The sequence below is a fragment of the Astatotilapia calliptera genome, chromosome 10 (genome assembly GCF_964374335.1).
Source record: "Astatotilapia calliptera chromosome 10, fAstCal68.1, whole genome shotgun sequence".
In the NCBI taxonomy this organism is placed as follows: Eukaryota; Metazoa; Chordata; class Actinopteri; order Cichliformes; family Cichlidae; genus Astatotilapia; species Astatotilapia calliptera.
In genome coordinates this window covers 9,901,595-9,918,857 of record NC_137431.1, presented here as the reverse complement: position 1 = coordinate 9,918,857, position 17,263 = coordinate 9,901,595, and the positions used below count along the sequence as shown (strand labels likewise).

Genomic DNA, 17,263 nt, shown 5'->3' with positions numbered 1-17,263 from the left:
CAGAAAGCAGGACTACAACCAGCAAAAGTTCTGTGAAATGTTCTGGTTCAAGGCAGTCACAGAGAATGAGTAGCTGTCTACAAAACACTTTTGGGGAAAAGATCAAATGCTTGTGCAGTGCGATTCACATTACAGCAGAATAATGGGATCTAATGCATGTTATGGCTTCTCAAGGCCTATTGTAGTAGAAGACCATGAAATGCTGTCTGTCATGAACTTTCTTCCAAAGTCATCTGATTTTAACCCCTCTGAACAAGCAGAAAAAGTCCTTCATATTAATAACTTTTTCAAATCATTTGAGGTACATTTGAGTTTTGAACAAACTTTTATAATCAGTATGTTATTTTTGAGTGGTTCAACTTTTCACCCAAATAAGTATAAATTATTAGTTGCTGGGATTAAATAAATACAATAAAATCAGGTTTGACATGAAATTCTATAGATAATCATATATTTATCTGCCATTTATTTTGTACAGCCCAGAAAACAGCATATGTTAATATGCTTCTGCATTCAGCGGGATTTTCCACATTTATTTGACAGGCTCTTTGAGCCACTACATTGTATATTTGCAACCTGAACCAAGGCCATCTAACGATGTGGTACAGATAAGAGCTCTATTCTAATGGAAAGTGTTGGGAAAATAAGTGGGGGATTGAGAATAGAGGCTAGAAGCAGGAGGCGGCACTAGAAGAAGCACAGTACCATAGGGAGCTCTTATACTGAAAGGTTATAACATTAGATGTAGCACTGTTAGATGTTCAGTGCATGTTCAGTGGGGAAATTTGCTAAAGCTGGTAGACTGGGTGGTAGAGCTGCATAATCAAAATAATTAATGGGTTATTATACCCCAGTGAAAAAAGCATTGTACAGTGGACTGGCAAGGCACTGAGAACTGGAAGTACTCAGACTAAGTGAAGTACTGCAACATTGTGAAATGCAATCAAAAAGCTGCATATTTTACCAAGCACCGTGAGTTCGGCAATCTCACTCTCCCTCTCTCCCACCATGTTGGTTCCAACGCAGATGTATTTCCCTGCATCACTCTTCCTAGTGTTGGTGATCATTAGTTTGCCACTCCGAATCTAAAAGACAACAGAAAAAAAATCAATATTTGCACAGCTGTATTTGTGGAGGATCTAGCCATCTGTATGTGTACCGTGTTTGTGAATTACTAACAGAGTATCACATCCATAAAGCGTGTATTAATCTGGCTGCTATTTGTGTATTCTGCGATAAAATATGCCTCAGCTCAAGTTTTCTTTTTGACATGTTTACTTGAAAGTATGATGCTGTCTTTTGCATGGTCACATCTTTGACTGTCCCTTGTTTAAAAAGAAGTGCATGGTGTTGTGTAAGCCTGTGCGCATTGATCTGGCTCTCTATTGCTTAGGAATAGAATTTTCACTGCCTTTCAATCTGCACAGAAGGTCACCCATTATGAAATTACATAATTCATATCTAGCACTACATGAGAACCCTGGGAACAAAGGGACTGCCTCTTTGTAGAGACACTCCTTAGATGTTCTGTCAGCCTACTTTGCCTTTCCCAAACTTTTCTCTAAGCATATCGGCAAACACACACACACACACACACACACACACACACACACACACACACACACACACACACACACACACACACACACACACACACACACACACACACACACAGGCACAGGCACAGGCACACCCACACATTCATGTTTATTTTTTATTGGCATTTCTTCTTTATTTGGTAGATGTAGTTGAGATAGACAGCAGAGGCATGAAAGAGAAAGAAGGAATGACATGCAGCAAATAGCCCACCCTACATTCAAACCCAAGGCTCTGCACAAAAGGACTCAGGCTCAGTGAGAAATCCGCGATCTACCAGGTAAGCTACTGGGGTGGCCCACTGCTTTCAGCCTTTTCTGTCCACCACACGCCTCCACACACCATGTCTTTGAGGTACTTTGAATGTGAGATCCTCTACTGATAGTATGCAGCAGCTTGGTGTTAGAGGTGACAGCAGAGCAGTAGTGAGTAGATGAGAAACTGGAGAAGGGAAACATGCTGACCTCCAAACAAACACAAAGCCATTCTCTGCAACCAGACATGTGAAACCAGGCATCAACTTCAATTAAACTCTCAGCCCAGTTATTATGCTCTTAGATTGCTTCTTCCCTGCTCAAACTATTCATGCATTCTTGCTAGGGACACGACACACACTGCAGCGCTGCCATTTCTTAACACAGTTCAGAGGTCAAGGCTGCCTACAGAGCTGGGTCCATTGAGTAATTCAGCAACATGCCAGACAGCACCTGGCTCCGTAGGAACTCTCAACTCTCAAGCTTACAGATGGAATACATCATTAAATTGCTGCTGCAGGGATAAAACCAGCAGCCTTTCATTTATTAGTCAGCCTCCTCCAGGCTAACCTTCCACCACAAACGGCTGACACTGTCCACCAAATAAATAAAAAAATTGAAAAATAAAAAGACCAAGAGTGGCCTAAGAGTGGATACCATTTCAAATCTGTTGTAAATCATGCGGTTTTAAGAGGAAGACTTAATAAATTGCGGGGTGACTTGTGGTTGTGTGTACTTGAGATGCACATTGCCAACCACTGGTAATCACAGGGGGCACGTGGGGGAATTTGGGAACTAGTATTGCAGATTCAGCCATTCCTGTCAGTATTCACTGGATTAGGGTTGGATGTTTGGAGTTACATTATAGCCACTAAAATAAAACGCTCTGTATTTCACTAAAAACATAATGCAATGCGGGTGTTTAAGCTGCTGTGAATGATTCATGAATAACCCATCCATCCACTCATTTTCTTAACTGCTTATCCAATTCAGGGTTGCAGAGGGACTGGAGGACACAGACAGATATACCACAGGCTCTTTTTCAAACTAGTGCAATGTGAGTTAAAAGATTTCTTATTTGGTCTCATTTCTTTTCTACATTTCAAAGAGTTTACTGACTTTGGCTCATTGAGATTACCTATTTAAATCCTGGAGAAAGGGTTTTGCGAGTTACCCCTTGCTGCAAGTCTTTCTCGAGGATTGCAAAGATGATCTAACCATTGCCACTGGCTAATGTTATACTTATGCTCTGCAACTTTTTTTTTCTGTTTACTGCACTTGTAACTTTAGCAGCTGATTAAAGAGTAGACTGAGAGCTTTTTTATTTCCTCGACTGACCGCTCCTCATTTTTAGCAAAAATTCCACTGCAAAGAAATGAAAATGTGGTTTGTCAGTCCTCCATCTCGGACACTGAAACCTCAGCTTTTCTTCCTCTTGTGCCTCGGTGTCTTCTATTTCTTTTTTACATAGTCTTAGATACCCTGAGGGAAAACACATTAGCTGCCTTAGTGTGATGTGTACGTATTTTCCTGCAATGAAGACACTCAGCTTTTTAATTAAAATCCATAAAATTCAATCCAACTGTTAACTCACAACTTGATCTGCATATCACTATTAATAACTGACAGCTAAAGGCCACAAGGGAAACACTCAAAAGGTAGCCATGAATCACTTGTGGTAGACTCCTTTGGTCTTTGTACAGTAAGTAATGTCTTTGAGAGAACACTCATGGCAAAGACACATTTCCATATAGAAAAGATGATCAGGGAGGACGAAGCCAGGCACGTAAGTACAAAGGGAAAAGCAGCCTTTGTATTTCCCTCAGAGGAGCCTCCCCCTTGGCTCTGATCCTTTCCTCTTCTTAAATCAGAGATAGCTGCTCTGTCCATCACAGTTCCCCAGAGATGCTCTACCTGTCACTCCACACTAACATGAGCTTTGAATTTCCTGCGTGTTCCTGGGAGCATGGAAGAGAAGACTCAAATAAACAAATCAGCTCTCTCACACAGACACACACACATGCACGCACACAGCTATCTGAGTTGTTGAAACCAGATTCTGTTCCAAAGTTAAAGGAGCAGGAAGCCATTAAATGCAAAATAAATTCAGTGTATACAAAAGCATGAAAAGGAAAATCACTGCTGTCTGCCGCGTGCCACATGACCTAATACATTAGACTAAGACCATACATCAATACAGTAGCTAACATTAGCACACAATGCTGTTCCTTCCTGTACAGTATAATGTACACTTTTGGTTTTTTTCTGATGTGCTGCTCTGTGGTTAAGGTTTTGTATGAGCCAAATAAATCATCTCTCCAAAATTCCTACAAGCATTTTGGTAATGAGAACCAGAAAAGGTTTCAGTGACCACAAGAAAATTATCTTGCGACTTCACAGGGTTGCTTTTCCAAATTCCTGCAGAGCTTTAATTTGTATGTTAACGTTACAAAAAAGGCAACTAAGCATCAGAATTTCACACTGAAAGGCTTTTTGAACCCCACCAATTTTCATGTCAAAGTTTGTTCTTCACATAACGTCAACGTTCTAGCATCTCCAATGTAATGACTTGCACTTTCCCATGAATATAATGATATAACAACAACAGTATAAATTATCATTAGTTGAAATGTGTGAAATCAAAATAGCTGCTTTTACTGTTATGCGTTCATCTCTGTCATCTAAGTTGGAGCCATCTTTCCTCCAGGAGATTGTGGGCTCGGGGTGTCCACGGGGTGGCTGGCACTCCAGGACCGCAGGCTCACCCACTGCAACCATAACGTCAACAGGATTCTGCCTAAATTCGTCACGTAAGACTGGAAAAAACACAGACAAGCAGAACAGGAAACAGAGAGGACTTTAATAATGTTAAGAAGGTGAATACTTCCTCGTATCATTGGTGTCTTCAAGTGGGGCTGTGTTTAGTGTGTCAAAAAGTCTATTTCAATGACTTTTGTGATGTGGCATTAGCAGCTAATATTTTTAAGGTGCAAATTTTATAGTTTGGACTTAAGCTGCTTTTTTGCTCTTGGTAACAATATTAACGCCTTTTCTTGTTCGCAGAACTGGGCTGCAATACCAAGTCTTTAACAGCTTGACCAGCAGGATATTTTGTACTTGACTTCCCATGTCAAAAACACAGCCGTACAAGTTTCAGTTGATTGTTTACTAGCTCTGTCAATCCCACTTTTTGACAGTGACACACAAACACCTACACAAAATAAATTTACAGAGCTACACTGTTAGTAATCTGATAATATTAGTACAGTATTATCCACTCATCTAAATTGTATTCATTTATCAGCCTGTCAGGATCCCTCGTGGGACTACTCCTTCGCTCATGCAGGGTCTGTTGAGACTAGCTGCTGAGAAAGTTTGTTCTTAATGGCTGACAGTAAGATGAGAAGATATAAAGCTCTGCAGTAAAGGTGGGATCCAGCAGCCTACACTAGCAGGAGGCGGAAAGCTACCACGGCAATTTATCATCTTTCCACAACGACTAGGTTGTGTGCAGAAAAAGATCTTCCAGCCACCAGCTGTATCAGAGACAAAGCAAACTCGCATCTACTCCAGCGTGAACTCTGGTGGTCAGAGAGAGCTTTTTCCTGTCTCCACCATAGACATTATGTTGTGGTGTCTGCAGCAGTTTTTTTTTTTATTAGATTCTAGCATCATATTGAATGGGCTATCATTTGCAAAATTACAGCAAGAATAAAAGTGAAATTAGGATATGTAGAAGAGAAACGAAAAAGAAAGTTCTTTTGATGAAAAACAACTTTAATTCCATATCGGTGAGCACAGTTTTGCCACTGATGAGGTGAACAACATGTGCTAATGTAGACGCCTGTGCATGAGTGACTGTTGTTAAGCATTCCCGGACTTAAATTACAGGAGGGGCTTAGAACCTGAAACAAGCCGAGGGAGCCGAGCCAACGCAGACCAAGCATAGCAGCAAGACTCAGTAGAGCTGGGGTGAAAAGACAGGAAACAATGAGGAAAACGCATAATCACTCCCATATGGCAGCAACAACCCATTCACCTCTTTTTGTGCATAACACCGAGTGGGCCCGAGACGCCTGATAAGCACCGTGGATATGAGAGAACAAATTGGGATGACCTTCTAATTGGAAGTATTTTGGCCCACGCATATCTCTGAGACTCACTTCGCTGCGTTGCCCCCTCTGATCCTCTGAGGAGGGTTGCGACTGCCTGACTGAGTGCTGATGGGAAACAGCTGTCTGACAACCCCACCCCACCTCACCCCCGCTCCCCGACTCCCCCCAATACTGCCGACACCACAATGTCGCATGATAAAAGGCACTCCCCGTGGGACGCGAAAAACATGGTTGGGGTTACCTCAGACAGGAAGAAAGGGAGACCGTCATAATTCTGTGCACACTGTGTGCGTGCATGTTGACTGATTGACTGATATTATCGCTTAATTCCAATGGTGGGTTGCACATCTGCTTTTACTATTGTGTGAGGGCCAAATGTTTTCACAGAAATCGAAAGCCTGGACTGCATCCATAAACCCCTTTGTTAAAGATTCAGTTTCAGTGATAGCATTGCAGTTAGCATAAGAAATAAGACTAGAAGAGATAAGGATTAAAATCAGAGGGAGCATATGAAGGTTAGGAAGGAATGTCTTTGTAAGTGTGCACCCATTTGTATGTGTGTGTGTGTGTGTGTGTGAACAAGGAGAAACTGGTTAGTTTTTCCATGTCATGCTATTGTGCTGGGTAAGTACACAGATAATCTAAAAGCTGTGATTGTAAAACTGACTGTTTATGTTGAGTTTGGAAAAAGTATCTGCCTGTTACATTATAATAGGAAATTATGCATGCCCAAGTAAAAACCATGAACGCACACACCAGTGCATGTACTGTGATCTCCAAACCTAAACTATGCATACTAAGACTGTTTTCTTCTCTCCAGTTTCTCAACAGTCGTCAAATCCTCCTGTTTTCTTACATTACTGTCTTCTCTCGTCATCTACTGGCTCCACACAATTAATATAATTTCGGCTTATCTAGAAGCATATCCTGACAACCTACTTTTTGGGAGTGATGTTGCTCAGAGATTTAAAGATTTAAGGCTAGACAACACTGTCTAGCCTTAAATCTTCCCAAGTCAGCAGCATTTGCATGACCAAGCTACATGGAGAATAATAATAATAATAAAAGAAAATCATACTGATTTTAAGAGGATTTGAAGAATTATGCAAGGAACAATCAGCACAAATTAAACCTTCTTTCTTACCATATATTTTTCTCAGCATGCTTTGATTGCAGAACCAGAACTATTATGATTTCTTTTGTGTCCTCCCGCCAACTTTAAAAACTTTTAGTGTAATCTGATTTTCCATTCTCTTTGTACATGCCTTGCATATTTTAGGGCTCTGCACTCCGTTTTAGAAACAAATCATACTTGTGTATTCCACAAGCTGCATAATGAACAGGAATTTCGTATGTTTTTGATGGTATGTAGCATCCACGTAGGTCTGATTCAGTGAAAACCACCTCACCAGCTTCTGAGGCCTACCCAACTTGCCTGTTTAGCTCAAGCTTTGCACCTCTCCTCGTCTTTTTTTCTCCCTCAATCTGATCCCTCCAGATGAGAATTGCATAGCCCACTTCAAAGCATCAGCCCTTGGCCTCACTAGTTGGGATCTGACAGCGTCTGACTTGTTGTTAGTCCTCTGGAGCCTGAACCACAGCTTGAAAGGCCTACTGTAGCAGGGCTCCAATAATCCTCTCTATAGAGTCCAACTAGACCAAAGAAATACGATCAAATCAGGACAGGCCTGAGATATGCCACAGACAGTAACCTTATCACACTATCATTGTATACGACAGCCATATACACTTTTTGTGGTGATGGTCTCAATTTACTCCTCAATTTACTATTTGCTATCCTGTAGCAGTAACAGTTATTGCATACTGCAATAATAAAACATAACTTTTATGTCCCAAAGTCAATAGTGATATTACCTTAAGACACTGATGGTTAAAAATGGTTAAAATCAGATTACACCTTGAGCTATATTGGAGAAAAATGTCCTTTTTAGTATTTTAAAGAAAGCAAAGCAGAGCACTTTGGCATTTTTATCACCTGGTTGATGTGTATTTTCATAAATCTTATATCTTGTTATAGCACTTTACCCTCATAGTCTATTGCAATAACCTACTACTAGAAAGATATTTAGTTATATTCCTTACTCGTCAGAGGAGTTGACCTAATATCTAATGGGTTTTTTTTATATTAAGTTAACATTGTAATGCTTAATTGCTGTTTTGGTTAAGACTTAAATGGAGAAAAAAAATCATTGTATATCCTACAAAGCTATCTAGTAGCCATTTAGCTTAACATCTAGTTTATCAGTACAAAAACTGAAACGGAAAAAAAAAGGAAGGAGTATGGTGGCCCTGAGAGGCCAAATGGACTGCAACTTAAGAAAACACCAGCAATAAGAAAAACGCAGCAAAAGCACACAAAACACAATGGAAATATGAAAAATGACAACGGAAATAGGAAAAAATAAAACAGAAATAGGAAAATACAGATTTCCAAAATAACAAGGGAAGTGTTTCTGGGGAGACAATAACCCGACAGACCAGTTGCAGGAACCAAAATATGCTAAGAATTGCGCTGGGAGACACTTAAAAGAAGTGGAGGATCTATCGGTTTTGTGAGGAAAGAAAAGATGAGAGGTAAGTGTGTTAGCCTAACTATTAGCCTAAAAATCCGTCATCAGTATTATATGAATCATGATAAAACACACCTACCATATTTTGTTTTTCTGCAACTGGTCTGTCGGGTTATTGTCTCCCTAGAAACACTTCGCTTGTGCTTTTGGAAATCTGTTTTTTTCCAATAGACCCTGTGCACAAGAAAATGCTTACTTCCTGTTTTAAGACCGGGTGTAGGGTTGTACATTTCCGGTAGCCTTACTTTGCGGTCAGTCGCTACTGCGAAGGACTCCAAAATCATGTCCAAAACACGAAAACGGTAAGATCGTGTTAAGTTACAAAGAGCGGAGTGTGCGAACACTCACCATTGCTGTGTCATAAAAAAATTAAATGATCAATTTTGCAGTGTGACTCTGAAGAAGATAACCAAGATACTACTTTGCGGATTTCACCTATCGCTGGTTATTTTTAGAACATAACACCCGCGATAAATGAGGGACCACTGTATACAAATGCTGAGAAATATAGAATTTGAATTATTTCTCTCTTTTGCTCTGAGGCGCGGGGAAAAAAATATTGACAAGTCAATGAACATCATCTACAGATATATTCGGTAAATGCCCAAGACATCTTTAGAAATGTAAATCACCGCTTGATTCATCTATTCGGTTGACTTGTTTTGGAAAACCCGACCGTAAACAAGGAGCGAATATCACACCGGAAACGAAGCGCTATACAGGAGTTTCCCCACCGGAAACAGCATATGCTAAGGCGCACAGAGTCTATTTCTGTTTTCTTTTTTCCTATTTCTGTTGTCGTTTTTCCTATGTCTGTTGTGCTTTGTGTGCTTTTGCAGCGTTTTTCTTATTGCTGGTGTTTTCTTAAGTTGCAGTCCGTTTGGCCTCTCAGGGCCACCGTAAAGGAGTCACTTGTAGGACAGTTCCGATAGTAAGATAGTAGCGACTGTCTTTTAACCTTCTACTGATTATTGGTTCATTTGGGTTCCCAAAATGCTAAACTGTTACTATAGATCAGCCTCAGCCTGTCTGTGATGTGTACATACTGAAATGAAAAGGGCAAGAGGCAGATGCTTAGCAGTATTGTGGTTCTGTCTGTTTCCTGGCACTCATCACAGTGACCGCACAAAAAACATGATATTATAAGAGCAAGTAATATTAACCGAAAATAAGAACTGACATTGTGAAATTTTAATGCGCTCAGTGCTTAAAACATTTCCTGTTGTTTCAGCTCAAATACAAACCAGCCCTTATTGACTAAAATATCACAGAGCAGCAACTTGAAAACGGGCATGCAATAAATACCCAAAGCTAACCTTGAAAATACAGCTATCGTTCAGTCCCAGTAGATATGAAATCCTTGGCTTTTCTCACAATCTATCTCCTGACCTCTTGCTACCCCCACCCCCTGGTGTGTTTATCCACCATGAACCACCCTCCTCCACTACCACCACCTCCTCTTCTTCTCCTTGCTCTTAAAAAACTAGTCTGGAGAGGCAGAAAGCTTTGAGAGAAACAGCTGCTTCACAGAAAAACCAATATGCGCAGCTCATGTCTAATAGTTCGTAATATAGACTGAAAAAAGAGAGAGAGCGAGAGAGTGAGACCAACAAACACATACTGTACTCTCACACGGGAGGTCCAGTGGGCCCTGTTCTCCTTTGCAAGCACCCACCAAAGCCAATAACATAATAAGAATTGCAACCAAGCAAATCCAATAAAAGAGTCTCACACATACAAATTAGAATACATACATGAGCTCAGTCTCATAACTATGCCACAGGAGATTTGTAAAATAAACACAAGCATCTAGAAGACAGTGCATAAGGCTCATAAACTAACAAAAATTCCTTGCTTGTCCTCCATGGGCTCTCCAATTTGAATTTCATTTTCCACAATGAAATTATTATTTAAAAAAACGGTCCCAGGGCAAACATTTTCTTGCACACAGGGCCATATATCTATCTTTGTTTGGCGAACCAATTAACTCAATATTGTAGCTCACTTCATATGATAAAGTTCCATGTTATAATATTTGCAGGGTCTTTTAATACTGAACTTTCGCTTTTCTGTTGCTGTCCTTACCTTTTAGATTCAGAGAACGACCCTTTAATGCCTCAATACATCGAAATCCTCTGTTAGGGAATGATAATGCTGGCACTGTTGCTTATTTCTCTTCTTTAAAACACACATATGTATAAAAGAAAAGACAATAACTGAAAAAAGACACTGTATGTGCAAAATGGACAAACATATCATCTGCTAAGCAGCACTACATCCTGGCAGGGGATGTGTACCATGGTGCCATGTGAATGTGCGTACAGGGATAGATGCACTGCTTCATCAGTTCTTGGAAGTTCTGACACTCTAATCCTGTTGATGTACGTGCAGAACATATCATTCGAGGAGCAGATATTAAAACCAGCTAAAAGGATTGCGTGACCTCTATTTTAATCTTCTTCACTCATCCCATCCCTCTCTAAGAGGTAAAGCATTGCAGTGAGAATAAGGAGAGGGGAGATATGAAAAGACAGACGAGCATGAAGAAGATTAGGAGAATTAGTGAAGTGGCAGAAGAGCTGGGTGAAACAGAGGCTGAACAGCTCTAATAGGGTTAGTAGAGTTGTCAATTACTGTCTTGGATATATTTGGTTGCGAAAAAAACACGTTCAGGAGAAGAGACACATCAATACATACAAATAACACATACCAACTGTGTGGGTATATATATCATACTTGGCTTGTCAAAACAAACATAATACAGGTTCATCCATCCATTTTTTGATAGTCTCTCTTTTAAAAAAAAAAAATACACCAATGCGGTGGCCTTGCTTTCTTGCCTTCTAGTTTTGCTCTGATGCAGTTTATTTCTCTACCTCTGTTAGTTTGTACTGTCAGCCTGTTTCCATTTTCAGATGTCACATGATGTATAATCTGGGTATCTCTTTTCTACAAAGTCAGGAAATGATTGTTTCTAGATGAATATCTTTTTCCTCAACACCTAGAAATAATACAAGGCACCATACATTATCATAGACGTTTGCCAAATATGGCACTGCTGACGCTGTTGCAGTAGTAAAGTATGGCTGCATCTTGCTGGGACTTTCTTGTTGGATTTGCAGTGTACTATTACGTGTGCTTTGTTGGCATCAAAATAGAAAATGTAGACCATTCAAAGAGCTTTTATGGAGTCAGAATGTGACTGCTGTTGGTTTGTTGCAAACTAGCTCTGGCTGTAAGGCATTAAATAGGTCCACAGGCTCCTCCAGTTCTTACAATGACTGATTTCTGCAATAGGTTGTCTCGTGGCAACGTAGCTTTGTTAAAATGCCACCTGTATAGGTATACAGATCTATCAGGTTTTGTCAGAACACTAGGTGGTGTGTTGAGTCTTCAAGTTAAATTCCTATGTGGACTGACTTTGATCAGCTTATGACTCACATGCACATGAAGATTAGCTGGGAAAGCATCATTTTCTGATGTCATGACTGGACTGGACTTTTTCTCATACCGTCAGCAAAAGGTCAAAGTTAAATGTGGAAACGACACCTTTATACATGTTGTATAGTGATCACTCATTCACTTTATTGTGGTTTTAATTTCTTGAATAAAAATAATCTGACAGTTATCATTTGGCAATTGTTTCGGACTAAATAAAAAAAGAGTCAAAGAAGAAGTGCTGATTCTGACGAGATCAGGTGGGCAGTTCTCACTGATTTTTCATGTAATTTCCCACATGACCAGAAATATTTTCTTATTTAAAATTTTAATTAAGCAGCTAACTTAAAAATGAAGTACAATCCATACATTTTATATCTGATAGAACCCCCTTTTTTGGCCCATTTTTCTTTACACTTTCAGTTCTCTTTCAGTTAAAGTTCAGGGGCATTCATCCTTAAATTCCCACCACAGCATTTCATTTACTTTGACATCTCGACAAAAAATGGGTCACAGCAACAACTTTTACATTTCTTTTCGTTGTATTTTTTTTCAGCCATTCAGTTTTTGATATGATAGTGTGCTTGGGATCATTCTGCAACATCATTCTTTTGTATGACTTCTTTTGCGTCCATGCTTTAGCTGTTAGACAGATGGCTTCACATTGGACAATACAGCTGCGCTTGGGATATCAATTGTGTTGTATGACACAATTTGTGCCAGCCTTTAGCTGTCAGACCGATGGTCCCACATCTGACTTTGAGTTCATTGTCAGCTCAATGACTGCAAGTTGCTCGGGTCCTGTGGCTACAAAACAAGCCCAAATCATCACCCTTCCACCACTGTGCTTGACAGTTATATTTGACAGTTATACTTGACAGTATGACGTGTCATGCTCATGTGCTGTGCAAAGGAAAATATTCCACAAGTCTTGTGCTGCTGTGTCCTTTTTAGAGAGAAGAAGCCTTCTTTTGGCAGTCCTTCCAAGTAAGACATACTTGTTGAGTCATTTTGTAATTGTGCTGTTGTGAACTTTAGGATTTAGCATGCTAACTGTGGGCTGTAGATGAGATTGCATGGTTACACTATGGTCTGACCTGAATTTGCTGGGACATCCACTCTGGTGAAGGTTGTGTGTTAACACACACCTTAATGTACCTTGCATTACAACTATTGTTTCTGCTCTAATGGTATAATGTTTTAATTTGCAGTAGTGATAATCAGGCCTGCCGATTACATACCTATCTCTGATGTCATACTGTATATATACTTCATAAATTGTTACAATAGCGTCATTATAAGGTATAAAAGTTGTGTTGCAGCACTGCAAAACAAATAGTGTGTGCAAGTGACATGAGAAATAACTACCTTTAGAGTTAAAATGACGCAGGAATGTGAAAACCCATAGTTTTACAACACGGTGTCCTGTCATCAAAAGGGATTGCCTCACACCTTTCTTTTTAAATTAAAATTATTTGTATTATACTGCTTCATCTTGCAGGCACTGAATACACACAATTATTAAACAAGCTAATTATTTTCAAGTATTTTTTTAATTAATTTTCTCCAAGGTGTGCCATTTAATTAAATCAAGATTGTATTGGACAAAATAAATGAACAGAGAATAAATCAGACCCCGTTTGGTCAATTTAATAAGTGCAAATGCATTCAGGGAACGTTTTCCTTCCTTAGGGCACATAATAATTGTGAAAATGCAGCGTTCAATGAAACATGTTAGTGAAATATAATCTACTAAAGGTATGAGGTTGCCATTATTTTCCTGCAGTCTTTTATTTGCAAGGATGAAGCACTACTTCAGGATTCTAGTGATGCAAGCCTTGCATTAATTAATCTTTTAGAAGTCTAAACAAAATGTGTGTGGGTTGTGTCTGTGCCTTTCACCCGTTACTTTGGAAATAGCACCCACTTTGCACACCAAGCGCTTTTAGACCAAATGGAATAAATCCATATAGCCACTCGCTAACGCAATAAAATATAAAACTGAATAATGCGGCTAAAACAGGACTCTGGTTAGATGGGTGGAAAACTCAGGAACAGTTTAACGCAACACATGATGATCTATATGCTGAGATCTCACCTAAAAACACCTGCTTATTAGAACTGCATCTCATGCCAGAAGATGGCTTTCTGTACGGTCCCGAGTTAGCTTTCCTTTGTTACTCCTGAAGCCTATTCCATGTGTGATGTAATTTACTGAGATTTGTATTGAGGCTGTCAGGATATACACTTGTTAGTGATATAAAGCATCAAAAACCTCACAAAAGGAAACATAACATAACTATTAATTGTGACAGCAATAGCAAACACCTGAATCCTTTAGAAAGCAGGAAATGCATGTCAGTGAGAATGGGAATGGTACAAAACCCAATCAAGTCCTCTTCTTCTGAATAATGGAGAGAACTGGAGGCAGTCGAAGAGTGGCCCTCTCTCTCTGGGGCAAGAGTCCCTCACATGAAAGCAGAAAAGCCACACGCGCGCACACACACACACACACACACACACACACACACACCATACTTTAACCCTCTCATTAGTGTAATCCTGCATGAGAACAGTAAATTGTCATGAATAAATCCACTTAGAAGTCAGCGAATGAAAGACTTTCACTTTGAGTTGGTTGCATTACCATTTCAATAAGCGTGCCACGCTGCAAAACGTTGGCAGTGTTTGACAGAGTAATTGGGAACATTAACGAGTAGATAAAATGTGGTAAGCGGAGGGAGGCGTCCGTGTAAGTACGTGTGCGAGTATGTCAATTAATTTTTTTCGCAGACACAAAAACACATTTGCAGATTTTCCACTAATAGGTCCAATGAGTCCCCCTGAAGGAGAGAGATTGGTGTGAAAGACTTTACCGGCTTTGTTTGGCAAAACAAAAGAATTGGATAGTAGACAGTAGTCAGACCTTGAGACAAATGTATTCCAGCATTTTGGCCCATAGAAACCTTTGTTTGAGCAGCATGACCTTAGAATAGTGTTTGGAAAATCTCCTTGGGCTAGCTTGATTTCTAAATAAGCACCTTTCATGAACTGTACACAAAGAGAAGAGAGGGGCAAAGTTTAGGGTATGTGCAATTACACCCTGCAGACAGAGCATAAATCTAACCCTGAGTGGGCAACTCTTTGTTTAAATGAGTATCTACCCTAATTTCTACCTGGCCTTTGTTTGTGAAAGAAGACAAAGTGGGTAGCGATGGAAATAATAAAGTGCAAAACCCAGGAGAGATGCTCCAAGGGAAGAGTGCACCTAGGTCACAAAGCGAGGAGGAGGAGGATCAGGAAGAGCTGGTAGTGGGGAGGGCAATGTATTGTAACAAAGAGAAAAGTGAGCCAGACAAAGACACAGAAGCAGGAGAGTGGAGATATAGACACAAAGAAACAAAGAGGTATAGTCATTGTAACACTGGATAAGACAACTTTGTAGTCACTGTTTGCTTTATGGTGAGGCAGGTGCCAAAATATGCAGGAGTTATGTGCTAAAACACACACGCACTCTCACACACATGCACACACACACACAAATCACACGCAATATACACATTCATAGTTACAGCTATGTTCTGCATCTTAATGTACCCAGAGGTGCCCTAGTCTCTCCCTCATCATCAATCTGAGAGACAACTCAAGGCCCAGGAGAGAAAGAGGCTGTGGGCAAATATGTAATGCACTGTGGTGTGCCAGGAAAAAAAGAAAAGAGAGGAAAAAAAAGCCTAATATAAATCAGAGAAAAGTACGAGACGGAACAACGGATGGTGTTCACGCAAATATTTTGAGACTACAGCATTATATTCCAGAGGATATTACAGTGACTGACAGATATACATTATGCACCACAACACACCAGAGCCCATGCTTTCATTCAAACGGGAGAAACTGCGGTTTAAGAACATGCAAAGATGCTGACACTGCATGAAGTGATAGCAGATTTACACGAACCCAAGACACGAAAGGTTTGACACTGCACCATCGATAATTTCCGCGTAACTGAAGGATGTGTGAAAAGATGCAGCAAAAAGTGGGGGAAAAACGAATCATTGGCTGATTTACATCCATTTAGTGCTTCGTATCAAGTGTCAGATATTGATAATAGGATGTTCTGGCAAGCATCGGTGCTTCAGTCATGCTTTGCAAGCATTTCTCTCTTTTTTTCTATCTTTAAAAAAATTATTCTTCTGGAAAAAGGGCTTTCCACCAAAAAAATAGCACTGGATAAACATAAATATCTAAACACCTTATTACCATGAACTGCCAGAGGTCATCAGAAATGAAATAAATGATCATTTAAAACCTAATAAGTGATGCACAAATAAAATCTATGCCCTGTTAATGGTTTAGGGGGGAAAAACAGCCTAGGAGCAGTAGTCTTTGGCACTTAGAAGCCCTTCAAGTCATGACGAAGCTAAAAACCAGTAATTTAGAGTAGGAATGGGAACAGAAATCGGGTATTACAACAAGCTTGTTTGGTTTTGACCGAGCTGCGCCAGGGAGGAATGAATGGGAAGAGAAATGAATGAGGGGTGAAAGATGAAACTTTAATGATCCCTCTTGGGAAATTGGGTCATTGCAGCAGCACGGGGAAGGGTACAGATCAGAACAGAGCAAACGCGGGTTTCCAGATAATACAAGTAATTAACATGAGATAAACACACAAAGGATAACTAAACACATGAAAGCGATAATTACGCACACATTTATATGTTAAGCACATGTGTCAAAATGCCAGACAGGTAGACTCGAAGAGTAAAGACACGTATGTAAACATCCATGGTCAAGATGTTTAAGTGATCCAAAATTGCAAATGGAGCATAGGAGGGAAGACAACCAGGAGGATTTGTGCCGGAGCGGCCCCCAGCCCCGTAATTGGTAGGAAACAAGAGGACTCTGAATAAACACTTGTCATGAGACACAGCCTGGCTCATTTTTTTTCTGTGCACGCTCCTATCCTCTTCTCCTGACTCGTTTAACTGAAGCTAACTCAAAGCCATGCTCCCCTCATAGCTCGTCCTCCTCCTCACAGTTCCCCTTCACTCATCGCTAGTCGCAGCTATCTAGCCTCCATTCTGCCTTGTGTATCTGTCTGTTGCTGGGACAACAAGCCAAACACCACCTCAAGATTTCCAAATATCCCGACAAACTGCTCTCTGCACCAACTACTCTCAATCTCTAGTCTCCCCCCGCCCTGCCTTCACTGTGGCCTGCAGTCCTCCCCTTAATTCTGCTTTCTGGTCTTCTTCCTAATTATCTCTCG

General features: G+C 40.2%; 1 protein-coding gene across 3 annotated transcripts in view; it reads right to left on the bottom strand.

Annotated features, from left to right (window-relative positions):
- LOC113030239 (roundabout homolog 1-like) overlaps positions 1-17,263 on the bottom strand; it is an 84,332-nt gene that overhangs the window by 20,399 nt on the left and 46,670 nt on the right. For all 3 annotated transcript variants that reach the window (XM_080307015.1, XM_080307013.1, XM_080307014.1), the window contains exons 3-4: positions 4,509-4,666; positions 965-1,085 (exon numbers count right to left, since the gene is read on the bottom strand). In XM_080307015.1, coding sequence (XP_080163141.1) covers positions 965-1,085; positions 4,509-4,666 — 279 coding nt within the window. The remainder of the gene's footprint in view (positions 1-964; positions 1,086-4,508; positions 4,667-17,263) is intronic.